The sequence below is a fragment of the Hemitrygon akajei genome, chromosome 24 (assembly GCF_048418815.1).
Source record: "Hemitrygon akajei chromosome 24, sHemAka1.3, whole genome shotgun sequence".
Taxonomy (NCBI): Eukaryota; Metazoa; Chordata; class Chondrichthyes; order Myliobatiformes; family Dasyatidae; genus Hemitrygon; species Hemitrygon akajei.
Window position 1 is genome coordinate 55,601,192 of NC_133147.1, and position 22,625 is coordinate 55,623,816.

Genomic DNA, 22,625 nt, shown 5'->3' on the forward strand with positions numbered 1-22,625 from the left:
AGGTGCACTTGGCCATAGTACACAAGCGTCGAACCAAGGTGAGTGTGAATGTAAACTTGTTTACTGTACCATAGGCTAGACCGCTCAGTCAAAATATCATTGTTCTAATCGTGAGCATATTATCACCTGGCTGAACTCGAGAACAAATTAAGCAACTCACCCACGACCGCTATCTTTATTCTGTCGCTTTTTACTGACGATATGCTTCTACCGGACACTGTGCTCGTGTAAACACAATAGTAATCCCTCGGAGCATCTCCTCCGTTGGTGATGTTGAACGTCGCGCTGCTGCTTCCGTATGAAAACTTTTCATTTACTAGTTGTCGGCCATTGTACAGGCGAAAGGTGCGACCGTAATATTCCCGATTAGATTTCCGACAAGTAAGTATAACCGACTCATCTGACACATAGACTTTATCAGGTCGGTCACTTGATATTCGAGGTTTTTGTGGCCGAGCTGCAAGGAAAGAAAATGAATTGATTCAGACAGTGTACAAGATACGTAACCGATGTTCTCATTAGCTCCCGTGCAAAACTCCTTGTGTGCAACTACATATTTCTCATGCATAATTGCCATTATATAACTCGCCCCCTCTGAAGTTCTATTTGCAGAAATAGAATTTCCTGCAGGCAATAAGTGCCGTATGTCTGTATGCTTGAATGAATGATCCACAAGAAAGCTTTGCTAAGTTAAATGATTGCACCTCCAGAGTTATTACCTTGTCAGGAAGCTGAAGCAGAGATCCAACCACAGACCACGTACAGTGCGCACTATGATATTTACAGAGTAGCAACTCCGGGGGGTGGGGGCAACAAAGTCGGCTTCAAAGTTCAGGAGGAGACTAAAAATTCCAGAGAAATCCAGAATCAGGCAACGGACAGAGTCGTTATTGAGACGGAAGGAGTTCAGGTATCAATGCTGGAATGTCTCAGGAAACCTCACTGGCAGAATTTGCCATCAAACAGGTGAAAATACAGGACTGAAATACACTGAGAAGAAAACAGAGAGACAGATGATAGGTGCAGCTCAATGAGACCCAGGTGGCAGGAATACAAGTAATAATGAGAAACAGATGAGAGACCGAGTATTCTGTAATACAGGGTCCGGAGTAGAGCAGGAGCGGGGACAGAAGCATGTGGCTATACAAAACCACAGGCTGACATCTAAGGTAAAAGAAAAAAATGTGTTCAGCTGGAGCTACTGACAGACCTGCACCATTGCTGCTCGTGCCATGTTTTAGAGAAGGCAGAAATATGAAGATTTTACTGTTCAACACAAGTCTAGGATTTGGTGCAGGAGGGAGAGCATGAGATGTTTGGATCATTGGGCTCCTTACCAAGGAAGGTGAGACTTGTACAGAAGAGACGGTTTGTACCTGAGCTGGTTGGGACTAATATCCCATCAGAAAGTTTTGCTAGGCTGCACGGGATCTGGGCAATGTGTTGGCGAGGCTAATCCAAAAGATTGCGGTGAATGGGAACTACGAGCCAAACAGTTAGTGGAAAGGTTGATTCAGACTGTGTACAAGATACGTAATCAATGTTCTCATTATCTCCCGTGCAAAACTCGTGTGCAACTACATATTTCTCATGCATAATTACCATTATATAACTCGCCCCCTCTGAAGTTGTATTTGCAGAAATAGAATTTCCTGCAGCCAGTAAGTGTCGTATATCTGAATGCTTGAATGAAAGTTCGACCAGAAAGCTTTGCTAAGTTAAATGTTTGCACCTCCAGAGTTATTACCTTGTTAGGACGCTGAATCAGAGATCTAACCACAGACCACTTACTGTGCACGAGGTGATATTTACAGAGTAACAAATCCGAGAGCAGGTGTGTGTGCAACAAGGTCAGCGTCAAAGTCCTGGCGGAGACTAAAAATTCCAGAGAATTCCAGAATCGGGAAAAGGACAGAATCGATATTCAGACGGACAGTGTTCAGATATCAATGCTGGAAATTCTCAGGAAAACTCACTGGCACAACCTGCCAACAAACAGGTGAAAACACAGGACTGAAATACACTGAGCAACAAATAGAGAGACAGATTATAGGTGGAGCACAATGAGACGCCGGGAGCAGGAATACAAGTAATAATGAGCAACAGATGAGAGACGGAATACTCTGTAATACAGGGGCCGGAATAGAGCAGGAATGGGACTGAAGCACATGGCAATACAAAACCACAAGCTGACAGCTAAGGAGAAACAAAAAAAAAGACTGTTCAGATGGAGGTTCTGACAGACCTGCACGATTGCTGCTCCTGCCATGTTTCAGTGAAGGCAGAAATAAGAAGATTATACAGTCTGACACGTGGCCTAGGATTTGCTACAGGAGTGAGAGCATGAGATGTTTGGATCATTGCGTTCCTTAACACCGAATGTGAGACTTGTACAGAAGAGACTGTTTGCAGCTGAGCTGGTTGAGACTTAAATCCCATCGGAAAGTGTTGCTAGTGCTGCACGGGGCTGGGGTCAGTGTGTTGGTGAGAATGATCCTGGAGATTGCGGTGAATGGGAACTATGTGGCAGAACAGTTAGTGGAAAGATTGTGGAGATAGATGTTGTTAGTACCTCAGACAAAGTCAGGAATCAAAATGTTGAGCATGGTGCACGTACGCCCTGAGATACATAAGCAGTATGCCCATGACAGAAGTGTCGTACGAAAGACAGATGTGCTCAGGGCATGGAACAACAGCTGGATGTTTGATATTGTAGCTATTAGTGAAATTTGGCTGCAGGATGGGAAACTCTACATTCCCAGCTTCGGTTGTTTCTCCTCAACATTCCCCTGAACATTCCGAAGTTCAGGAGAATGAGGGGGTATCTGAGAAATATTCCGAATGTTAAAAGGCCTGAAGAGATCAGATATGACAAAGTTATTTCCCATGGCAGAGGATTAGAGGACAAGAGGGCACGACTTCAGGATTGAAGCACTGTGATGCAGAGAAATTACTTTATTCAGAGGGTGGTAAATCAGTGGAATTTGTTGGCATGAGCAGCTATGTAGGCCCAGTCATTGGTTGTATTTAAGGCCGTGATTGAAAAATTCTTGAATAGCCGAGGCATAAAAGGGTATAGGGTGTAAGCAGGGGAGTGGGGTGGACTGGAAGAATTCGATCAGCCCATTATGAAATGGCGGAGCAGACTTGATAGGCCGAATGGCCAACCTCTGCTCCAACTTCTTACTGTCTTATGGTCTAACACAGCTGTAGCACCAGTCTATGAGCTTAGTCCCCTGCTCGACTCACTTTACATTTATGACTATATTGTCGTGCACAGCTTCAATGTCACATTCAAGTTTACTGATGAGACCACTGTCTTGGAGCGAATGAAAAGTGGTGACGAGTTAGCACACAGGAGAGAGATTGAAAGTAAGGCTGAGGCGTGCCATAACAACAAACTATTACAGAAGGAGGAAAGCTGACATCTATGAACCAGACCTCAGACAATCGAAGGTGGAAAGGGACAGCAGTGTTTCATTGCCCAGTGTTATTCTTTCGGATGAGCCCAACTGTTCTGGGCCGAACACGCAACTTTAATGTCGAAGAAAACACTGCAGCACCTCTACGTTTTGAATTCTCGAGTACTGGGCATTAGATCTACAACTTTGATTAGTTCCTGTACATGTGCAGTGGAGCATTTATTGACCGACTGCTGACTGTATCCCAGCCCAACGAAATCTCGGACTACCTTGAACGGAACATCCTAGAAAAAGGATTGGATATGCCTAGTCTATCACGGGTAAAGCCCTCAACACCACGAAACATTGCTGCACGAAAAATTGTCGCAGGAAATCAGCACCAGTAATCAGGCACGCCACTCACCAGCATTTACGTTCTTCTCGCTGCTTATTCAGGAAGAATGTACAGGATCCTCAGGATTCACACCACTATCTTCAGGAACAGTTACTACCCTTCAATCATCAGTCTCTTGAACCACAGGGAACATTTTCCCTCAACGTCACTTGCCCCGCCCTTGAAATATTCCCACAGGCTATCAACTCGCTTTCAATGACTCTTCATTTTATGTTCTTGAGATGCATACTTTGTATTATTCGTATTATTACTCCGTTTGTATTTGGAATTCGTTGTCTTTTGCACACCGATTCAGCATCCACATTGGTATGGCCTTTCATTGATTCTATTATGGTTAATATTGTACTGTGGATTCGGTGAGTGTGCTCGCAAGAATGTGTACCACAGGGTTGGATATGGTGACATATATTTACTTCAACAATGAACTTAGTTTGAACATCGAACTTTTAATTGCGCCCATCATGTCTGAATGTCTTCAAAATAAAAATGTGATTCACGAGGGGAAACGGGAAGATTGAAGGAAGAGGTATACTTGGCAGTAGTACACAAGCGTCATACCAAGCTGAGGGTGACTGTAAATTTTGTTTGCTGTACCATAGGCTAGACCTCTCAGTCAAATTATTATTGTTCTCTTTGCGAGCATATATCACCTGGTTGAACTGGAGATCAAATTATACTACTCACCCACGACCGTTATCTTTATTTTGTCGCTTGCTCCTGACGACATGCTTCTACCGGACACCGTGCGCGTGTAAACACAATAGTAATCCCTCGGAGCATCTCCTCCGTTGGTGATGGTGAACGTCTCGCTGTATCGCTGTGACTGCATTTCATTTACTAGTTCTCCGTCGTTGTAAAGCTGAAAGTTGCCGTTGGAATGTTCCCGATCAGTGGTCCCACAACTAAATATAATCGACTCATCTGACGCATAGACCTTATCAGATCGGTCACATGATATTCGAGGTGTTTGTGGCCGATCTGCAAGGAAAGAAAATGTATAGATTCAGATTGTGCACAAGCATACGTAATCAATGTTCTCATTATCTCACGTGCAAAACTCGTTGTGTGCAACTACATACTTCTCATGCATAAGTAGTTGTATTTGCAGAAATAGAATTTCCTGCAGCCAGTAAGTGTCGTATATCTGAATGCTTGAATGAAAGTTCGACCAGAAAGCTTTGCTAAGTTAAATGTTTGCAGCTCCAGAGTTGTTACCTTGTTAGGACGCTGACTCAGAGATCGAACCACAGACCACGTACTGTGCACGACGTGATATTTACAGAGTAACAAATCCGAGAGCAGGTGTGTGTGCAACAAGGTCAGCGTCAAAGTCCTGGCTGAGACTAAAAATTCCAGAGAATTCCAGAATCGGGAAAAGGACAGAATCGATATTCAGACGGACAGTGTTCAGATATCAATGCTGGAAATTCTCAGGAAAACTCACTGGCACAACCTGCCAACAAACAGGTGAAAACACAGGACTGAAGTACACTGAGCAACAAATAGAGAGTCAGATTATAGGTGGAGCACAATGAGACGCCGGGAGCAGGAATACAAGTAATAATGAGCAACAGATGAGAGACGGAATACTCTGTAATACAGGGGCCGGAATAGAGCAGGAATGGGACTGAAGCACATGGCAATACAAAACCACAAGCTGACAGCTAAGGAGAAACAAAAAAAAAGACTGTTCAGATGGAGGTTCTGACAGACCTGCACGATTGCTGCTCCTGCCATGTTTCAGTGAAGGCAGAAATAAGAAGATTATACAGTCTGACACGTGGCCTAGGATTTGCTACAGGAGTGAGAGCATGAGATGTTTGGATCATTGCGTTCCTTAACACCGAATGTGAGACTTGTACAGAAGAGACTGTTTGCATCTGAGCTGGTTGAGACTTAAATCCCATCGGAAAGTGTTGCTAGTGCTGCACGGGGCTGGGGTCAGTGTGTTGGTGAGAATGATCCTGGAGATTGCGGTGAATGGGAACTATGTGGCAGAACAGTTAGTGGAAAGATTGTGGAGATAGATGTTGTTAGTACCTCAGACAAAGTCAGGAATCAAAATGTTGAGCATGGTGCACGTACGCCCTGAGATACATAAGCAGTATGCCCATGACAGAAGTGTCGTACGAAAGACAGATGTGCTCAGGGCATGGAACAACAGCTGGATGTTTGATATTGTAGCTATTAGTGAAATTTGGCTGCAGGATGGGAAACTCTACATTCCCAGCTTCGGTTGTTTCTCCTCAACATTCCCCTGAACATTCCGAAGTTCAGGAGAATGAGGGGGTATCTGAGAAATATTCCGAATGTTAAAAGGCCTGAAGAGATCAGATATGACAAAGTTATTTCCCATGGCAGAGGATTAGAGGACAAGAGGGCACGACTTCAGGATTGAAGCACTGTGATGCAGAGAAATTACTTTATTCAGAGGGTGGTAAATCAGTGGAATTTGTTGGCATGAGCAGCTATGTAGGCCCAGTCATTGGTTGTATTTAAGGCCGTGATTGAAAAATTCTTGAATAGCCGAGGCATAAAAGGGTATAGGGTGTAAGCAGGGGAGTGGGGTGGACTGGAAGAATTCGATCAGCCCATTATGAAATGGCGGAGCAGACTTGATAGGCCGAATGGCCAACCTCTGCTCCAACTTCTTACTGTCTTATGGTCTAACACAGCTGTAGCACCAGTCTATGAGCTTAGTCCCCTGCTCGACTCACTTTACATTTATGACTATATTGTCGTGCACAGCTTCAATGTCACATTCAAGTTTACTGATGAGACCACTGTCTTGGAGCGAATGAAAAGTGGTGACGAGTTAGCACACAGGAGAGAGATTGAAAGTAAGGCTGAGGCGTGCCATAACAACAAACTATTACAGAAGGAGGAAAGCTGACATCTATGAACCAGACCTCAGACAATCGAAGGTGGAAAGGGACAGCAGTGTTTCATTGCCCAGTGTTATTCTTTCGGATGAGCCCAACTGTTCTGGGCCGAACACGCAACTTTAATGTCGAAGAAAACACTGCAGCACCTCTACGTTTTGAATTCTCGAGTACTGGGCATTAGATCTACAACTTTGATTAGTTCCTGTACATGTGCAGTGGAGCATTTATTGACCGACTGCTGACTGTATCCCAGCCCAACGAAATCTCGGACTACCTTGAACGGAACATCCTAGAAAAAGGATTGGATATGCCTAGTCTATCACGGGTAAAGCCCTCAACACCACGAAACATTGCTGCACGAAAAATTGTCGCAGGAAATCAGCACCAGTAATCAGGCACGCCACTCACCAGCATTTACGTTCTTCTCGCTGCTTATTCAGGAAGAATGTACAGGATCCTCAGGATTCACACCACTATCTTCAGGAACAGTTACTACCCTTCAATCATCAGTCTCTTGAACCACAGGGAACATTTTCCCTCAACGTCACTTGCCCCGCCCTTGAAATATTCCCACAGGCTATCAACTCGCTTTCAATGACTCTTCATTTTATGTTCTTGAGATGCATACTTTGTATTATTCGTATTATTACTCCGTTTGTATTTGGAATTCGTTGTCTTTTGCACACCGATTCAGCATCCACATTGGTATGGCCTTTCATTGATTCTATTATGGTTAATATTGTACTGTGGATTCGGTGAGTGTGCTCGCAAGAATGTGTACCACAGGGTTGGATATGGTGACATATATTTACTTCAACAATGAACTTAGTTTGAACATCGAACTTTTAATTGCGCCCATCATGTCTGAATGTCTTCAAAATAAAAATGTGATTCACGAGGGGAAACGGGAAGATTGAAGGAAGAGGTATACTTGGCAGTAGTACACAAGCGTCATACCAAGCTGAGGGTGACTGTAAATTTTGTTTGCTGTACCATAGGCTAGACCTCTCAGTCAAATTATTATTGTTCTCTTTGCGAGCATATATCACCTGGTTGAACTGGAGATCAAATTATACTACTCACCCACGACCGTTATCTTTATTTTGTCGCTTGCTCCTGACGACATGCTTCTACCGGACACCGTGCGCGTGTAAACACAATAGTAATCCCTCGGAGCATCTCCTCCGTTGGTGATGGTGAACGTCTCGCTGTATCGCTGTGACTGCATTTCATTTACTAGTTCTCCGTCGTTGTAAAGCTGAAAGTTGCCGTTGGAATGTTCCCGATCAGTGGTCCCACAACTAAATATAATCGACTCATCTGACGCATAGACCTTATCAGATCGGTCACATGATATTCGAGGTGTTTGTGGCCGATCTGCAAGGAAAGAAAATGTATAGATTCAGATTGTGCACAAGCATACGTAATCAATGTTCTCATTATCTCACGTGCAAAACTCGTTGTGTGCAACTACATACTTCTCATGCATAAGTAGTTGTATTTGCAGAAATAGAATTTCCTGCAGCCAGTAAGTGTCGTATATCTGAATGCTTGAATGAAAGTTCGACCAGAAAGCTTTGCTAAGTTAAATGTTTGCAGCTCCAGAGTTGTTACCTTGTTAGGACGCTGACTCAGAGATCGAACCACAGACCACGTACTGTGCACGACGTGATATTTACAGAGTAACAAATCCGAGAGCAGGTGTGTGTGCAACAAGGTCAGCGTCAAAGTCCTGGCTGAGACTAAAAATTCCAGAGAATTCCAGAATCGGGAAAAGGACAGAATCGATATTCAGACGGACAGTGTTCAGATATCAATGCTGGAAATTCTCAGGAAAACTCACTGGCACAACCTGCCAACAAACAGGTGAAAACACAGGACTGAAGTACACTGAGCAACAAATAGAGAGTCAGATTATAGGTGGAGCACAATGAGACGCCGGGAGCAGGAATACAAGTAATAATGAGCAACAGATGAGAGACGGAATACTCTGTAATACAGGGGCCGGAATAGAGCAGGAATGGGACTGAAGCACATGGCAATACAAAACCACAAGCTGACAGCTAAGGAGAAACAAAAAAAAAGACTGTTCAGATGGAGGTTCTGACAGACCTGCACGATTGCTGCTCCTGCCATGTTTCAGTGAAGGCAGAAATAAGAAGATTATACAGTCTGACACGTGGCCTAGGATTTGCTACAGGAGTGAGAGCATGAGATGTTTGGATCATTGCGTTCCTTAACACCGAATGTGAGACTTGTACAGAAGAGACTGTTTGCAGCTGAGCTGGTTGAGACTTAAATCCCATCGGAAAGTGTTGCTAGTGCTGCACGGGGCTGGGGTCAGTGTGTTGGTGAGAATGATCCTGGAGATTGCGGTGAATGGGAACTATGTGGCAGAACAGTTAGTGGAAAGATTGTGGAGATAGATGTTGTTAGTACCTCAGACAAAGTCAGGAATCAAAATGTTGAGCATGGTGCACGTACGCCCTGAGATACATAAGCAGTATGCCCATGACAGAAGTGTCGTACGAAAGACAGATGTGCTCAGGGCATGGAACAACAGCTGGATGTTTGATATTGTAGCTATTAGTGAAATTTGGCTGCAGGATGGGAAACTCTACATTCCCAGCTTCGGTTGTTTCTCCTCAACATTCCCCTGAACATTCCGAAGTTCAGGAGAATGAGGGGGTATCTGAGAAATATTCCGAATGTTAAAAGGCCTGAAGAGATCAGATATGACAAAGTTATTTCCCATGGCAGAGGATTAGAGGACAAGGGGGCACGACTTCAGGATTGAAGCACTGTGATGCAGAGAAATTACTTTATTCAGAGGGTGGTAAATCAGTGGAATTTGTTGCCATGAGCAGCTATGTAGGCCCAGTCATTGGTTGTATTTAAGGCCGTGATTGAAAAATTCTTGAATAGCTGAGGCATAAAAGGGTATAGGGTGTAAGCCGGGGAGTGGGGTGGACTGGAAGAATTCGATCAGCCCATTATGAAATGGCGGAGCAGCCTCGATAGGCTGAATGGCCAACCTCTGCTCCTACTTCTTACTGTCTTATGGTCTAACACAGCTGTAGCACCAGTCTATGAGCTTAGTCCCCTGCTCGACTCACTTTACTTTTATGACTATATTGTCGTGCACAGCTTCAATGTCACATTCAAGTTTACCGATGAGACCACTGTCTTGGAGCGAATGAAAAGTGGTGACGAGTTAGCACACAGGAGAGAGATTGAAAGTAAGGCTGAGGCGTGCCATAACAACAAACTATTACAGAAGGAGGAAAGCTGACATCTATGAACCAGACCTCAGACAATCGAAGGTGGAAAGGGACAGCAGTGTTTCATTGCCCAGTGTTATTCTTTCGGAGGAGACCAACTGTTCTGGGTCGAACACGCAACTTTAATGTCGAAGAAAACACTGCAGCACCTCTACGTTTTGAATTCTCGAGTACTGGGCATTAGATCTACAACTTTGATTAGTTCCTGTACATGTGCAGTGGAGCATTTATTGACCGACTGCTGACTGTATCCCAGCCCAACGAAATCTCGGACTACCTTGAACGGAACATCCTAGAAAAAGGATTGGATATGCCTAGTCTATCACGGGTAAAGCCCTCAACACCACGAAACATTGCTGCACGAAAAATTGTCGCAGGAAATCAGCACCAGTAATCAGGCACGCCACTCACCAGCATTTACGTTCTTCTCGCTGCTTATTCAGGAAGAATGTACAGGATCCTCAGGATTCACACCACTATCTTCAGGAACAGTTACTACCCTTCAATCATCAGTCTCTTGAACCACAGGGAACATTTTCCCTCAACGTCACTTGCCCCGCCCTTGAAATATTCCCACAGGCTATCAACTCGCTTTCAATGACTCTTCATTTTATGTTCTTGAGATGCATACTTTGTATTATTCGTATTATTACTCCGTTTGTATTTGGAATTCGTTGTCTTTTGCACACCGATTCAGCATCCACATTGGTATGGCCTTTCATTGATTCTATTATGGTTAATATTGTACTGTGGATTCGGTGAGTGTGCTCGCAAGAATGTGTACCACAGGGTTGGATATGGTGACATATATTTACTTCAACAATGAACTTAGTTTGAACATCGAACTTTTAATTGCGCCCATCATGTCTGAATGTCTTCAAAATAAAAATGTGATTCACGAGGGGAAACGGGAAGATTGAAGGAAGAGGTATACTTGGCAGTAGTACACAAGCGTCATACCAAGCTGAGGGTGACTGTAAATTTTGTTTGCTGTACCATAGGCTAGACCTCTCAGTCAAATTATCATTGTTCTCTTTGCGAGCATATATCACCTGGTTGAACTGGAGATCAAATTATACTACTCACCCACGACCGTTATCTTTATTTTGTCGCTTGCTCCTGACGACATGCTTCTACCGGACACCGTGCGCGTGTAAACACAATAGTAATCCCTCGGAGCATCTCCTCCGTTGGTGATGATGAACGTCTCGCTGTTTCGCTGTGACTGCTTTTCATTTACTAGTTGTCCGTCGTTGTAAAGCTGAAAGGTGCCGTTGGAATGTTCCCGATCAGTGGTCCCACAACTAAATATAATCGACTCATCTGACGCATAGACCTTATCGGGTCGGTCACATGATATTCGAGGTGTTTGTGGCCGATCTGCAAGGAAAGAAAATGAATTGATTCAGACTGTGCACAAGCATACGTAATCAATTCTCTCATTGGCTCCCGTGCAAAACTCATTGTGTGCAACTACATATTTCTCATGCATAATTACCATTGTAGAACTCGCCCCCACTGAAGGTGTATTTTCAGAAATAGAATTTCCTGCAGGCAATAAGTGCCGTGTGTCTGTATGCTTGAATGAAAGATCCACAAGAAAGCTTTGCTAAGTTAAATGATTGCACCTCCAGGGTTGTTACCCTGTTAGGACGCTGAAACAGAGATGTAACCACAGACCACGTACTGTGCGCGCGATGATATTTACAGAGTAGCAATTCCGAGGGCAGGGATGAGTGCAACAAAGTCAGCAACATAGTCCAGGCGGAGACTAAAAATTCCTGAGAAATCCAGAATCGGGAAACGGATAGTGTCGATATTCAGACGGACAGAGTTTAGATATCCATGCTGTTAATTCTCAGGAAAACTCACTGGCACAACCTGCCAACAAACAGGTGAAAGCACAGGACTGAAATACACTCAGCAATAAACAGAGAGACAGATTATAGGTGGAGCACAATGAGACCTAGGTAGCAGGAATACAAGTAATAAAGAGAAACAGATGAGAGATGGAATACTCTGTAATACAGGGGCTGGAATAGAGCAGGAGGGGGACAGAAGCACATGACAAGACAAAACCACAGGCTGACAGCTATTAGGAAACATAAAAAAGTGTTCAGATGAAGGTACTGACAGACCTGCACGATTGCTGCTCGTGCCATGTTTTAGTGAAGGAAGAAATAAATAGATTATACAGTTTAACACGAGCCTAGGATTTGGTACAGGAGGGAGAGCATGAGATGTTTGGATCATTGGGCTCCTTACCACCGAAGGTGAGACGTGTACAGTAGAGACGGTTTGCAGCTGAGCTGGTTGGGACTAATATCCCATCGGAAAGTGTTGCTAGTGCTGCACGGGGCTGGGGGCAGTGTGTTGGTGAGAATGATCCTGGAGATTGTGGTGAATGGGAACTACGTGCCAGAGCTGTTTGTGGAAATGTTGTGGAGATAGATGTTGTTAGTACCTCAGACAAAGTCAGGAAACAAAATGTTGAGCATGGTGCACCTACGTTCTGAGCTACATAAACAGTATGTCCGTGAAAGAAGTGTCGTACGAAAGTCAGATGTGCTCAGAGCATGGAACAACAGCTGGATGTTTGATATTGTAGCTATTAGTGAAACCTGGCTGCAGGACTGGAAACTCTACATTCCGAGCTTCGGTTATTTTGGACACAGCGGAGCGGTTGAGTTGAAGGATCAGGGGTAGTGTTTGTTGTCAGAGAAAATGTCACACCAGTGCTGTAAGAACAGACTGGAGAACATGTTTAATGAGGCTTTATGGGTTGAGCTTAGGAAGAAGAAAGGTATGACCATGTTGACAGGTTGATATTATAGACCACCACTCTCCCCCCCCCCCAACAGTCTGACCAATCTAAAGAAAAATTTTGTAGAGAGATGGCAGATTGTTGCAGGAAATTTCAGCTTTAATTGAATCATATCAGAATATTACTCCAGGTTTATGTGAATCATATCAGAGCCGTGGAAAAATTAGAGACACCAGATAATGTTCCTTTGATCAAGTAACACCGACCAAACAGCAAGATAGAACTGCGGCATTCAAGGAACAATCTATAACATTTATTGTATTGTTATCATAATTTTCCAAATTTTTGGCATGGACAGCAATTTCTGCAACTTCCTGTAACATTTTGCCATCATTCTCCTTCTTCAATTCCTCACTCCGGCCTCTTACCTCTTGCTGTCACATGTCTATCACATTCCATGATGTCCCGCCTTCTTCCATTTAACGCATAGTCCACTCTCCTCCCCTATCAGATTACTTTTTCTCCAGGCCTCTCCCATCTATCTATATTTTATTTAGCGTCGTGGCGCGGAATCGGCCTTTCATGTCTGATATTGTCACTTGCGTTGGTTCTGGGATTATTCTTCCCCAGGACTCTTAAATGCTAATCTTGAACTCTACCCTGTGAGTAACAAAGCCTACATATTTTTACGCAATTTCAGTTTCCTTTAGACATCTTATATTTCATAGTGGATGCATGTTCCCTTTTACAAGTTGGCTAGCATTCGTTATTTTTTTTTGGGGGGGGTGGTGGGGATTGGCGTAAAACACATATGCTAAGGATTTAGACTGCACAGGTTCCAATGTACACTATACATTCCTCTTCTCGTGCCGTTGATAGGTTCTATATCAGCATTTGCGTTCATTAACCTGGTATGCTCGGAATTAAATTATTGCAGAAATTCCTTCATTTGGAACTGTGGAATTATAACCTCTACTTTCCAATGTTGAGAACATTTTCTGTCCAATCTGATCTTTCAAATTGACATTTTAAACAATTTCTCATTCAGAATGCACTCTGCATCGGTGATGCTATCTTATAATCTTTCTTCCTTATTTCCCTAAAATATCATTTCCATTAACTCAGTGAAGGAATAGCAGTTGCCCGTGATGCTTGCTCTTGATAGCAGTAGGCTTGTATTAATCATATCAGAGCCGTAGAAAAATTAGAGACAGCAGCTATTGTAAGTTTGATCACATAATACGTCAACGAAACAGCAAGATAGAACACCAGCATTCAAGGAACAATTAATAGCGTTTATCACTCACCTAGATCATTTTCTCCCTGGGTCTTCACGACCACTGTAAATAGAAAGTTATAATAAATTACATCAATTGCACATCATACCTGCATGAAATGTTCAAAGCCGCTGTACAGAAGAACCCTGTCATTATTCCGTGACTTCCTATTGGCAGTGCCCTCTTCTCACAAACGCTATTCAGTCCTCCCCATCTGATCAAACAGCAGCTTTAAAACTTTGATGTCTGTCAATCAGGCACCGCCATTTTGAGATCATGGCTGATCATCTACTATCAATACCCGGTTCCTGCCTTGTCCCCATATCCCTTGATTCCCCTATCCATAAGATACCTATCTAGCTCCTTTTTGAAAGCATACAGAGAATTAGCCTCCATTGCCTTCCGAGGCAGTGCATTCCAGACCCCCACAACTCTCTGGGAAAAGAAGTTTTTCCTTAACTCTGTCCTAAATGACCTACCCCTTATTCTCAAACCATGCCCTCTGGTACTAGACTCTCCCAGCATCTAGAACATATTTCCTGCCTCTATCTTGTCCAATCCCTTAATAATCTTATATGTTGCAATCAGATCCCTTCTCAATCTCCTTAATTCCAGCGTGTTCAAGCCCAGTCTCTCTAACCTCTCTGCGTAAAACAGTCCTGACATTCCAGAAATTAAGCAAATACTAAAAACACAAAGATTCTCAGTATTTCCAAGCAATGAAACTGATAATTTAGATTAGATTAGATTCAACTTTATTGTCATTGTGCCGAGTGGAGATACAAAGCCAATTTGTACCATTTATGGGAAGGAGAGTTCGGTCATGACGTATATAACCTGTACACATTAAAAGTCTCTTTCCATATCTATCTATCTACATTTCTATCCAGCCAGATTTCACTCAGTTATTTGGTTGGCCGGGACTCAGAGGAGACCAGCAGGTAGCGCGACAGACACCCAGTCTGAACAACGAATCGGACCAATATAAACGCTAGTACTCGGCGGAAGCAACACTGAATGCCAGTTCGACTGGTAACAAAACGTTTTTGACCTGCCTGACCTCCAGGCTCGGCGTAAAACGTTACAATCAAAGAGCAACCCGAGCTACCAATCTTATCTTCCATCTGTCTGTCTCTCTGTTTGTCTGTCTGTCAAACAATCAACCTATTTATCTATCGATTTGTCTATCTTTCTAACTATATTTCTATTTGTCTATCTATCTACCTGGCCATCTATCTCTCTCTGTCTACCTATCTATCTGCCTGTCTATCTATCTAACCATCTCTCACTCTCTACCTACGTAACCATCTATCCGTCTGTCCATTTATCTACTTACTTCTCTATCTCTCTGTTTAATTAAGGTTCAGCAACCTGAATAAATTTTGTTTGAAAAGCCTCATCACGTGATGTGGACTAAACGAGGACTATCTAAAGCACATTTGTATTTGCACGAAACGTAGCAAATATTTACTTCAATTTCTTTGGAGTAATCATATCCGTTTGGACTGTGAGAGCGAAAGCCTTTCTTCTCACACCGTCATCCTTCCTTGCAGCCAACCTTCCTTGCATTTAAACATGCTGGATAACATTATGCACGGATCTGTTTGCTCTGAGAGAGAGCTGGAGCAAGTGAAACGGCGAAGTGAGGAGAGGAAAGCAAAGTGTTAACCAGATTGACAGTAAGGCGGTACATTGGTTTAAACAGGGGTGGGATTACTTGTTGAAACGTTACTTTTTCTTAGAAGCACTAAATTCGAATGCGGGCATATTAGCTAATCCCACATTTCGCAACAAATGTTAAATTCGGAAGTTTAACAAGTAACTATTGTAGAGCTTCAGCATTGTCACTATTAGCTACATTTTTCTTCCCCGTTCTGTGAAAATACCTCCTTCAATTAGTAATGTCGAAAATATTGAATAGGTTACATGCAAAGATTTAGAAAATACCATTTGTGCAAGTGACTGTTGGATATTACTTTTCCAATTTTTGAGGCTCGTTTCAGCAGTGCATGATCGCGTGACTCAGCTACAGGAAACAGGGAAGTAAAAGTAATGATTGACATTGAAAGTGGATGATTTGATAGCAAATGATTTATAGCCCTGGGAGTAAGTTTGCTGCCTCTCGTGAAATTGTTGTGCGTCTGAAAATGAGGCAACTAGACGCTGAGGGCAGATTAATTTTCTCTAACCGCATCCTTTTCGCACGACAGATTCTCTTTCTCTTCATTGCATCTATCAACCTGTCTTCCTTCCTTCCTTCCTTGAATATCGTTCTTTTGTCTGCCTCTGTCTCTCTGTTTCTTCTTTTCATTCTTTCTCTCATACTTCATTTCTTTCTCACTTCCTTTTTTGCTCTTCATTCTTTCGCTATTTTCATATTTCTCTCTTCTTTTGTTTCCTCTTCATTTCTTCTCATCCCTGTCATCCAAAATCAATTTATCCATGAAAGGATTTAGTTTTGTTGAAAATTACGGGAACATCTGGTATTCTGAATGGAAATAAGTTGTTCGTTGTCTAAAAGATAACTGATTATTTCAGCAGGTCGCTGTGATACTATGTTTTCTAAAGTATCCTGGGTTCTCACCCCTCTGCTAGCAGATCTATCTCTCGGTGAGCCGCCTTTGCAGACACAGTAAGGAAGTGAGTTTAGATGCGTTTTAGGGTATACCAAATCTCTTAGAGATATTCCATGTGTTCTGTAGTGTCACATAAATCTTCTGGATGATATACAGGAAAGAAAAAAAGCAACGGGAAAATTTTAATGAAAAAAATAAAGCTTTCAACTGATAGTTTTAACCTGTAGCGTTCATCTAGAAAGCTATGATAACGGCAATCAGTGGCTTTATCTCAGTCAGGTGCTGATGCAAAGAAGACCGCGCCGTCGCAAAAAGGTTTCACAGAACAATCAACGGAAAACTATTTTCAGAAATATCCGGTCTCTGTATTTAATGTATATTCGTCACTGTGTAAATTGCTGGTCACAAGAGGAGGTTGTTGCACACAATTGCTTCCGACTACCAGTGCTCATTTCACAGAACTGAACGTGGGGTCAGTAATTGTTTCTGACAATTTTTCTGTAAATTTGACCTCTGCGACGATGTTATCGCAGCTCCATTAACCGGAATCTGCTGTTTGCTGGACTTTATTTCTATGCTCTACTGGCTTCCGTCTATGAACCACTGATCGGTTGATCGTGACTGCGTCGTTTCCACAGTTTGATTTGTCAATAATCACCTTAATACCCATTCTGCAGAATTACAACTATATCAACAAACTATCAAAGCAATAGTTTTACTTTTTTAAACAAAAATTTCCGATGCGTCTATTTCTGGTGATGCGGTAGAGAATTGCAATAATCTGGAAACCGAACTACTTTAGAATTCGTTTTTTAAACATATTTTCTTACCCCTTATTGGTGGAGTTCATGTGCACTTTTCTCTCCATCTTGGGTCCTTTACCAGAAGCCGGGGACCTTGAGGGTTCGGTGCAGTATCCTTGCTGTTCCCAGTAGTGCTCTCTTCTGGACCGAGACCTCAGATATTGTTTCCGGGATTTGTTAGAACGACTCTCCTTGTCCAGGTGGCACAGCTCCCAGTGCTTCTCTCACCACCGGTATTACTCTGGATATAACCTTCCACACTCTTTCTGTCTGCTCTTTCAACCTCTGGTATTTCTCCAAGTTCTCACATTCTTTCGTCCTGATGTTACTATCATTCGGAATTGGCATGTCTATTACTATTGCTTTCTTCTGTTCCCAGTACCTGTTTATCAGTCGGTGTTTGAAAGTCCCACACCCACTTAGATTTGTCAATCTCCACTACATTCTCGGGTGTTTGCTATTTGGATTTGGGAGTGTCCACTTCCTGTAACTTGATTCTGCTGCTCGGTGAATGTTGTCCCTGCCTGCATCTTGCATCCTGCTACTACCTGCTGGATGGTTTCCGCGGATTCCTTGCACAGTCTGCATCTTGGGTCTTGTCTGGAGTGAAAGACTTCTGCTTCTAATGTTGCTGTGCTCAGCACCTGTTCTTGTGCAGCCATAAGCAGCGTCTCAGTTCTACCCTCAGCCTGCCATTTCCAGTCATTGGTAGGAATTTCTTATGTCAGCCACCTCTGATATCTGGCGATTGTACATCGCGTTCGGTGGCTTTTCCTGTCATGGCCTCTGATCCTCTGGCTCTCTTCAATTACACACATGTCCCCTGCTTGCTATCTGAGTTATTCTCCTAGCTGGTTGTCCATCGACGCCAGTTTCCTGACATCTTCACAGATGTTTGGTATTTCTTCCAGAAGGGAGTCTTTCACCTTTATCCCGGCAGCTGTACATTCGCTCGACGTTGGACTTCGAAAGCAATCCTCCATGTACTGTTAGCATTTTCGCTTATATAGTGTTATGGAAAAGTGTGGGCACCCCGGTCAAAATTTTTGTTATTGTTAATAGTTAAGCGAGTAAAAGGTAAACAGATTTCCAAAATGCATGATGACACATTTCTTCAATATTTTAAGCAAGAAAACGTATTCATGTCCATCTTTTACCATTTCAAAATTACAAAAAAAAAAGGAAAAGGGCCCGAAGAAAAAGTTTGGGCATCCTGCATGGCAGTACTTAGTAACACATCTTTTGGCAAGTATCACAGCTTGCAAACGCTTTTTATAGCCAGCTAAGAGTCTTTCAATTCTTGTTTGGGGGATTTTCGCCCATTCTTCCTTGCAAAAGGCTTCTAGTTCTGTGAGATTCTTGGGCCATTTTTCATGCACTACTCTTCTGAGGTCTATCCACAGATTTTCGATGATGTTTAGGTCAGGAGACTGTGAGGGCCATGGCAAAACCTTCAGCTTGCGCCTCTTGAGGTAGTTCTTTCTGGGTTTTGAGGTGTGTTTAGGATTATTACAAACCCTCCTCTTTTCATTTTCGGCTTTTTTTTACAGATGGTATGACGTTTGCTTCCAAATTTTCTGGTATTTAATTGAATTCATTCTTCCGTCTGTCAGTAAATGTTCTCCATGCCATTAGATGCAACATAAGCCCAAAACATGATCGATCCACCCACGTGCTTAACAGTTGGAGAGAGGTTCTTTTCATGAATTTCTGTACCCTTTTTTCTCCAGACATACCTTTGCTCATTAAGGCCAAAAATTTCTATTCAAAAGATTCAAAGGAACATCTAAACAAACCTGATGCATTTTGGAAACACGTCCTGTGGACTGATGGAATTAAAATAGAACTGTTTGGCCGCAATGAGTAAAGGTATGCTTGGAGAGAAAAGGGTGCAGGACTTCATGAAAAGAAACCCTTCTCCAACTGTTGAACACAGGGGTGGATTGATCATGCTTTGGGCTTGTATTACAGCCAGTTGCACGGGGAACATTTAGTGGGAGAGGGAAGAATGAATTCAATTAAATGCCAGCAAATTCTGGAAGCAAACATCACACCGTCTGTAAAAAAAAAGCCGAAGAAGAAAAGAGAATGGCTTCCACAACAGGATAATGACCCTAAACACACATCAAAATCCACAAAGGACTACATCAAAAGCCGCAAACTGAAGATTTTGCCATGGCCCTCACTGTCCCCTGACCTAAACATCATTAGAAATCTGTTGATTGACCTCAGAAAAGTAGTGCATGCAAGACTGCCCAAGAGTCTCAAGGAGCTAGAAGCCTTTTGCAAGGAAGAATGTGCGAAAATCCCCCAAACAAGAATTGAAAGACTCTTAGCTGGCTACAAAAAATACTTGCCAAAGGGGGTGTTACTAAATACTGCCATGCAGGGGCCCAAACATTTGCTTCGGGTCCTTTTCCTTTTTTGTTATTTTGAAACGGTAAAAGATGGAAATAAAAAAAAAAAGTTTCTTGCTTAAAATATTAAAGAAATGTGTCATCTTTAACTTTATGCATTTTGGAAATCAGTTCATCTTTTATTCGCTTAGCTATTCAAAGTAACAAATATTTTAACCAGGAGTACACAAACTTTTGCATGCCAGTGTATATATAGTATTCCCGGCATTTTTCATGAGACATGCCGAGAACATAAGTCAAAATAAGATAGGTTAGACAATGGAGATGCTAGCAGAATTTTTGTAGTCGTTGTAAGAAAACAAAGTGTTGAAGCGGAAATGCGGCTTGAGCTCAGATACACATCATGCCGGATGAACTGGGGCAAGTGTGTATTTCAGCAACTTGTTAGCAAAGTAAAACAAATGCACACATTTTGCAGTGTAATTTACTGAAAGCAACTGAATAATGGAGGTGGAGGATGCACAGGACAGAAAATGAATTTGCAGTAGAAACAGCAGCAGTAATGTAACAAGTTGAAATGAAGCTACAAGATTATGCTTTTAAGGTTTAACCCGAATAAATATTAACGTCATGAATAATACACGCATTGTGAAAATGATTGTATCTGGTACAGCGTTAAAAGTGCTGGATGTCATAAAGTAAAGAGGCAGTATTAACTGAAAATAACAGTAACTCAGAGAAAGAGGAACTTGTCCCCACAAGGTACGATATTAGATAGAACACAGCTAAATGTAGAGTAAACTATCCACCGACACTGGGAAACATCTTGCATCATTTCTTCCTCTTTGAACTCCATGCATGCACATTTTCTACCATCAAAAAGCAATAAGCTATCGATTGTACAGTGGAAAATTTTGCAACCCATAGTTTGGAATTTAGTTTCGCCGCTAAGCATCCCTCAGTATTTCCTCTTGTACCAAAAAGCAGTAGTATTTTTTTAAATTCAGTACAGAAACACAAATTGCCAAAGAACAGCGATGCGGGTGTAGAAGAGCAAAGTAAAAATGAAGCAGGTAAACGTATCAATAATGCAGAAAAAAAACCTAACAGCGTTTAAATGCCTGTTCGCGGGACAGCAGTTGGAGAAATTCCATAAATTTGTATCGACATGTTGGCTATATCCCTAGTTTGATGCTCTAGGATAGCTTACGCGGAGCATTTAGCCTGCACACTCCGGCTGTCAGGGTAAGTTGCCGGTACTGAATACATTCGTTCAAATACAGATAGTTTCACAACTCACCAAATAACAGCAACAAAGCGGCCGTGATCATGATCTATTTTGTACCGCTTGGACACATCAGTATTCTGCGCGGAGAAGATTCTGAGACTGCTGTTACTTCCAGGAACGGTTAAGAGTATGATTGCAGAAGGGAGGAGCTGAAAGGAGCACGTGACCTCGGACAGACCACGTGGGTGCAGAATTCGGTAATTCGGCGCATTGAATCTGCTCCACCATCCCATCCGGGATTTTTTATAATACCTCTTAAACCCATTCTCCTACTTTCTTCGGGGAACCTTTAATTTAGTTACTGGGCAAGAACCAATCAACATACAATTTAAAGGTACCCAATATCATGGACGCCTCAACTACGTCAAGCAATGAATTCTACAGAGTTGCCATTCTATTGTCAAGGAAATTGCTCCTGATCTCTGTTGTAACAGATGGATACACAATTGTCCCCAAAGGAACTAACAGTGTGACAGTAACATTACAAGTGCACAGATATATAGAAATATTAGAAGACAAGTAAAAATAATAAAAAAGTTACCTCAAGCATTCTAACAGGAGGTAAATCATCACTTCTTCTGCTATAGGTTGACTCATTATTGACCCTAAGAGCCGAGGTAAGGATGATCTCATGGCGCTCTTTGGAGCATGGAAGTTGTAGCAGTCTATTAATAAAGACGCCACTGTGTTCAGCCAAAGTGGTATGCAGGAGGGGAGAAACATTGTCCAGATTTGCTAGGATTTGACTTAGGGTCCTTTGTTCTTCCACAGGCTCCAGCGTGTCAATTTGACTCCTGTAACAGAGCCAGCTTTACTGATCCGCTTGTTGAGCCTGTTGGTATCACACATGTTGATGTCATTACCCCAACACAGCACACATAGAAGATTGTACTGTCAACAGCACGTGGGTAGAATATGGGAAGGAGCTGCTTGCATACTCCAAAGGATCCCTATCTCCTCAGGAAGTAGAGGCGACTGTGGTCCTTCGTGCACACAGTTTTGGTGCTTCACGCAGGTCTGTAAACCAGGTGCACACCGAGGTACTTGGAGGTCCTCACCACATGCAATGGCATGAGAGTGGAATTGGCCAAGGTTGACTGTAAAGGGACAATAGCAGGAAAGATAGAAGAACAGAAATGGCAGAGTTTCTGCGAAAAATGCGGGAAATGCAGGACAGATATATTCCAAATACTAATAAAATTTCGAATGAAAAAAGGACACTACCATGTTTGAGAAGTGAAGTCAGAGCCAAAGTAAAAGCTAAAGAGAGGGCATACAATCAAGCCAATGCTAGTAGACAGATAGCGGATTGGGAAGCTTTTACAAACTTGCTGAAGGAAACTAAAAAGGTCAGTAGGAAGACAAAGATGGATTATGGAAGGAAGCTGGCGACTGATATCAACGAAGTACTAAAATCTTTTCTATATAAGGGGTAAAAGAGAGTTGAGTGTAGATATAGAACCAATAGAAAATGACGCTGGAGAAACGCAGAGATGGCAAAGGAACTGAATGTGTATTTTGCATCAGTCTTCACAGTGGAAGACATCTGCAGTGTACCGGACACTCAAGAGTGTCGGG

General features: G+C 42.6%; 1 protein-coding gene across 1 annotated transcript in view; it reads right to left on the reverse strand.

Moving 5' to 3' along the window:
* LOC140715758 (uncharacterized) overlaps positions 1-18,398 on the reverse strand; it is an 87,243-nt gene extending 68,845 nt beyond the window's left edge. Inside the window, exons 1-6 of the mRNA XM_073028128.1 lie at positions 18,329-18,398; positions 14,054-14,086; positions 11,069-11,362; positions 7,785-8,078; positions 4,501-4,794; positions 161-457 (exon numbers count right to left, since the gene is read on the reverse strand). Coding sequence (XP_072884229.1) covers positions 161-457; positions 4,501-4,794; positions 7,785-8,078; positions 11,069-11,362; positions 14,054-14,086; positions 18,329-18,398 — 1,282 coding nt within the window. The remainder of the gene's footprint in view (positions 1-160; positions 458-4,500; positions 4,795-7,784; positions 8,079-11,068; positions 11,363-14,053; positions 14,087-18,328) is intronic.
* Positions 18,399-22,625: the final 4,227 nt, after the last annotated feature.